At 30.4% G+C, this 6,354-nt stretch overlaps 1 protein-coding gene across 1 annotated transcript; it reads left to right on the top strand.

Annotated features, from left to right (window-relative positions):
• Positions 1-4,208: 4,208 nt before the first annotated feature.
• Positions 4,209-4,771, top strand: TRIADDRAFT_64408 (uncharacterized protein; the record flags this gene model as incomplete). The annotated part of the gene is made up of 2 exons (XM_002118182.1): positions 4,209-4,433; positions 4,664-4,771. Exons 1-2 carry the CDS (start codon positions 4,221-4,223, stop codon positions 4,769-4,771), a joined length of 321 nt encoding a protein of 106 aa, XP_002118218.1. The 5' UTR covers positions 4,209-4,220.
• Between the last annotated feature and the right edge of the window lie 1,583 nt (positions 4,772-6,354).

The following is a 6,354-nucleotide window of genomic DNA, read 5'->3' as shown; positions in this document are numbered from 1 at the left end:
AGAAGATAGAAATTAACAACTTCAATTATGATGATTGGTTTATTAAATACACATGGCCTTGGTAAAATAAGCAGTATCATTTTTTTACTTTAATTGACATGGAACCACATGTTGCTTACAGTAAGTTACGGCATCGGATAGTCATATACACTTATACAGTAACAAATGTTCACAATTAGCATCATTTACGTAAATTTATAATTATTGCATATTCTTATTGTAAAAACCATTCTATAATTATTATGAAAGTAAGGAGCCGAATGGTGAAATCCGTAGGATAGTTAATTTCTTTTTTCCATGAAAACAGGGTGTATTCATGCATTCGCATTTGATAGTGTTGATTGGTATATTTCACACTGTAAATGTAATAAGGACGGAAGTTTGGTTTTGCTTAAGCAATTTCTAAAAGATAATTTAGCTAACTTTTAGAGGCGTAGTTGGCGTTACATAATACTTTTATTGTTCTAAGATTTCGTTAGAATAAGCATAAGTTAGCAATCTAATGTTGGGCACTTCAAATAGTGTTTGGTAGATTTTATAGATTCAAATTTGTTTTTGATTGCAGCAAAAGCCTATCCTTACAGGAAAGCCTTTTGTAGCAAGTTGATGATATTTTTCCATATTCAGATGTTTAAATTAATAACTTCATACTGCCAATCGCTTTGACTGCTATACGATATTATCCTTTGTGATAAGTGCTAATTTGTGTCTAGGTAATTTTCGTTTTGATTACTGTATTAAGGTGGCAAAATTGAAATTGCACGATGAAGATTAGATTATTTCTAGACTAATAAAAACTGTTGAATATTTTGTATTTGGAATATAGTCTGTAATATTCGCAGAGTAGGTAACAATGTTATAGGTAGCGGAATAGTCCAACGATTCATGATTACAAATCAGCGTCATAGTAGCATTAAGAAGCACAGTAGAATGCATAAGTGGCTGGATTCATCTCTTACAAGTTAAATAGTCAATTTCGAGGAATATATTGAATAATAAAATCATCTCCTCATACAACTAATGTGTTTCTAGAAATTAAAATTTTCAGAAACGCTTTCTAAAGAATAATCTCGGGAAATCGATATGACGTTATTCTTGAATCATCAATTTCACGATTTCAATTAACGTTATTCGACCCCTTCAGATGTAATTTGAACTTGAGATATAAATAGATTACTTATTGAATTTACTTTCTTCTTAATTAACTAATCCTTAACAGGGGGTATAACATCGATTTCTTATGATCGGCCAGTTTTTAGGAATTAAATTTGTATCCACAATTAGCCTATTAGTTAGACAATAATCACGGAATCTTTACGCAGTAAAGCTGTCTTATTCATCAAGTCAATCATTCAATTTATATGCCGATTTCTTTAGGCTTGCACAATTGTGGTTTAAAGCTATTCTTGGATAAACGTTTTCGCTCCAACTTTTTGGCACAAGATAACTTTATTACGAGTTCTATCAGTTCAATAACGGATTCTGTATCAATCTGGTAAACTGTACAAAAATCGAACAGATTCCAGGTTGCTTTTTGCTTCCATTAGCGTAGTTTAATAGCTTTCTTATTCTAGCAAATAACTCTATTTACAAATATACTAGATTATTTTTGTCTGATTTCTTTGAATCATTAATGCATACCATTCATTCTGCTTCATCTTTACCTGATTCTAGACTAAATATAGATTATGTGTAGAACTTTATTTCTGATTAACAACTTACATCAATGATACCATTTTATTCTTGCATTGAATTACAAATAACAAATGCAGAATTATTAACAACGCCACAGGCATGCAAATGACGTAAAAGAATTGTATGCTATTATATAAAATTGAATAGATTGTCGTCGATCGAAGGCGTACAATATGAAATACATATAATATGCTAAGAGTACGTAAAATATAATCATAGCCATTCTTGCTAATAACTCAAAACGAAATAGGCAGAAAATTAAAGAAAATTCACGACATTTCCTGACTTAGCGTATAACCATGCATGATAGCACTATTAAAGTGGTGACCACAACAACTAGTATTTTATTGTCATAGCCCTCTTTCTCATCAATTTTATCCAATTAGTTTTCTGCGATTTAAATTACAGCTAACAAACTAGTTTATATTTTTATATTAGATTGAAGTTGCCGCCTATTTATTCATTCATTCAAGATAATGATTCTATATTATAGATGCATATATTATTATGGTAAAGGGCAATATTAATCAATTGATGGATGTATACTCATAAATTGGGTAAATTACAACATTTATCGCTATCGACTATAATTGAGTTGATTGACACATACTGTAATCCAAGCATGAATTGATTGCCATCAATGATGTAATACGAGAATGATGATCATCGTCTTAGATATAATTTGATAATATTATGCTACTATTTCGATCCTAAAATAGACTTGTGTGTCCTTGATGTTGAGTAAATAATTATAGCAAGTCATTAAGGAAATCAGATAGTGTGCCTATCATCTTATCATTCCGGCTTACAACCACGATGGAAACTGATGAATAATTATAGCTCTTTTTTCTTTTCAATCCAGGCGGAATCAACAAAAAAAGAATAAAAATATTACCTTATGCTATGATTTACTAGCATAATATACATCGGTAATTGAATCACATTATGTTGTAGTAGTCTAACAGTAAAGCAGAGGGAGGCATTTAAAAACCAGCGTTTATCATCATTAATGTAAATAATAATTTGCGATAGCGGTATTATTAATGATTAAAGAACAGCCACAATAATCATGAATTTGCTATTATATCGTTTTTCTGTATTCAGTCTATGAAGTAACTTATTCTCGGACAGTTTTAAGATGATCTTTATTAAATTATGGACTAATTTTTTTTACTTACACTTATTTTTAACGATTACTTTATAAGGTCAATAGATTCTAATTGAAAAATGGGTGGCTAAATTATAATAATATAATTGCGTATTGATTTAAATTATTTCTAAGTGTATGAAGTAATCACTATCAATTCAATAACTTGTCTTACTATTTCAACAACATTTTATAGCTGTGGACTTGTTTGTGTACTGGTAGGGCTCCTATTTTTCTTAAAATAATACCGCCCGTTATTCATCCAATATAATATACTCGCATAATCATGAAGGGATAAAAAAATCCATGATTCAATAACGGCTTTCTGGTAGTTATTCGTTTTATTGGCTAGGTTTAAAGAATATGGTTACCTTCATGTATCATGATCATTTTAAGTTATTTACGCTTGTTGCTTCGTGTTATTTTTATTAATCCCCTGAGACCAATATTTTATCTATTGCCGTAGTTTAAGTGCAAGAAAATATAATCTAGAGCTGAAAAACTAAAATTTTAACGAATTATTTTGTATCGTAATTGAGTAAAGGAATCATTCTAAGTGAAAGCGATTGTATCAGCTTTATAAAATTGGCAATAATTTGATGACTTTGTAAATTAGTTTATTAGTTAGTAAAATTATTGTCTTAGTAAGCCTAACCTAGCATATATACTAGTTAAAAATGAGATAATAATTCATTTATTATACAATCAAGATAATTGAAAAATACTCATACAATGTATCTTTAGTGTAATAACGCACTTAAATTGATACCATAGCTAGTAATTGAATGCCCGCAGCCATAACTTGATCGCCCTCCGGAGATTATTATCAAATGCATATTACTTTAAAAATGCATAAAATCAGTCTTTTGCAATTAAATAATAAAAAACCGGATTTCTCAATCATTATATGAAACATAGGCACAGCCGCATAATAACATATAACCCCTGCTGAGATCATTATGTTTCTTATCCAACCCACTCTTAAACTATATTTAATTGCTTCAAGTTTTAATAATCGAATATATATTTCTATTGTTATAATTCATGCTTCCCTAGGGTATAAAAGAAGTTCATTTCTGTAATTAATCTGGTGTTGCTTTTAACAGGATAACCGACATCGTGGATCTAGGTAAAGTGATCTTTCAGTGAATATTGACGATTACTAACATTATTTACTCGTGTGCAATTTTAAATTGTAATTTGGATTGCCTATATGGATATTATTAATTTCTAACGTGTTTCATTTTGATATTAACACTGACTGTACAACTTCAATTTAAGATTAACTTCAGTATTGTATAAATATTTAATAAGGTATTTATTTATTAATATCTTCGATTATGTGTTATTAAAACTGAATCAATCTAGACAGTGCATCATGAATATGAAGTTAATTTTAATCGCAGCTTTGCTGCTTGTGGCTACTACATACTGTACTGCTGAAGAAGAAATTACTGAGAAGGAATTGCAAGAGATGATGAATAACAACTTTGAAAACAAAAACAAAGAGGATAAGGAAATTGCCAGAATGGCCGACGAAGAATTAAAGCAAGAAGATTTTGAAGAGAATTTACAAGAAATGAAAAAAGCGGTTAGTACTGCGGTTAATAATAAAAATCTATTTCAACTTTACTATTTTCAGTTGTCGTTATTGATGAGTGCAAACTTCATCATGTAATAATATGCAATTACCTTTATAGCATAATTCATCGAGCGTATGTTAAATCTATGCGTTAATATGTGTTAATAAATTACAAGAACCAATTTAGGATAGTAAATAAATTTAATTGATTGCGTATTGTTACTTTTTATATAATCAAGTGGTGGAGACGTCGTCGTCGTCGTCGTCGTCGTCGTCGCCGCCGACATCATTGGCGACGATACGCCCGCATTGGTTTCCGAGCAGTTCGCACGGTCATAGGAAAATAGACTAATATCCAAGAACACTTGATGCTGCTAAGAGACTCTATGTCGATACCTATTTGTTCAGCTTATGTGAAGATTGACTAATAAAATTAAGTAGATTGTGTAGACAGATTCCCATTAGTGTATTAGTAGTAAACTTAATCATCCAATTATTTCCTAAATTAATACTTACGATAATGTCACTTTCACAATTCTGATTATATCTTGTGATTTTAGATGTATTGATAACTATTTGATATCGGAAAGTCAATTGCTGCATTTGATTCTATTAATAAATTGCTTTCCATTTTTTATTAAAATTGATGCTTCACATACCGGCTATTGAGGTTTTAGATTAGGGAACTAAGATTACTACAGTAAATACTAAACCTATCACAATATTAAGGATGGAGTATGAGGATTCATTATGCATAAATTATACTACGGATTGATTACAAATCGACGAGTGTATCATCTTTGCGAGTTCTACTGTCACGATCTGTTCATATATGATAGCTATCAACCAATTACTGTACCTTACACTAGGCCTGCACTCTTGTAAATATGGGTAAAAATATCGGGTAGTATAGCGTACATGTACGATAAGCATGTGCTTTGAAAATAATTGAGCATCGCCGCGGCTGGTCAATATAATATTAAGCATCAAATTATAGGTTTTCATTGATTAACCAACAGAACAACTACAAGAGAATAAAAAGTAAATTGAATATGATAAAATCTCTATCTCTCTTTCGCTTGCCTATACTCTTGGAGTATTCTGAGTTCATCAATGAAATAAAAAAGAATGAATAGAAATACATGATAATATCAGCGTTAATGAAAATAATTAAGCTGAGAATCTAGATGGCACTTCCTTCATCAACACGATAGAGAACGTAAAGAAATTACTTAACAAATAAAAATAGCGGCTAGTGCTTTAGAAGTAACAGATTGTAGCAACACTGTCATGTATCGGAAGACGATACTAATCAATGTTATTCGTAATGTATAAAAACTAACTAATAGATCATAAAATGAAATTTATAAGCCATTAAAATATATGCCTAGACTTCTTAAGGTAACCTAGAATTGTATTCTATGCTTGCTGATATTCACACTGTTATTTCATAATTAATTGTTTTGTAGGTATAATTCGATTTAATTCATTTAGTTTAATATAATTAATTACTGTATTATTTCAAACTAATTTTTTTAATTTCTTAATTTTACAGTCCTTTCTGATTTAAAAGGCGATGAGATCGAGACATTGACATCTTTTTCACCCTTATTCTTGCTTTTATACTATCCATATATACTTTCCAAAGATTTAGTTATCACTTCGCCTTCGTCATCGTTACCCTAAGGAATAATGGAAACCCCAATTGCTATACTGGATCAGATAAGATCATGCTACTGTATATTACGGTGACAAGGCACCGTAACAATTAGATAAAGCAGTGATTATTACACCATTAGCTATCACCATATTATCATAACTACCTATTACCAATTGCGCTACGTGCTGATCATAATCCTACTGGGGAACTATTGGTACTCCTGCTGTTAGTGCTATGATTCACGGATAATTATGCTACGACAGAAGCTAA

This window comes from Trichoplax adhaerens, genomic scaffold (assembly GCF_000150275.1).
Source record: "Trichoplax adhaerens TRIADscaffold_39 genomic scaffold, whole genome shotgun sequence".
Taxonomy (NCBI): domain Eukaryota; kingdom Metazoa; phylum Placozoa; class Uniplacotomia; order Trichoplacea; family Trichoplacidae; genus Trichoplax; species Trichoplax adhaerens.
The sequence above is the reverse complement of the archived record's forward strand: the minus strand, read 5'-3'. Positions and strand labels throughout refer to the sequence as shown.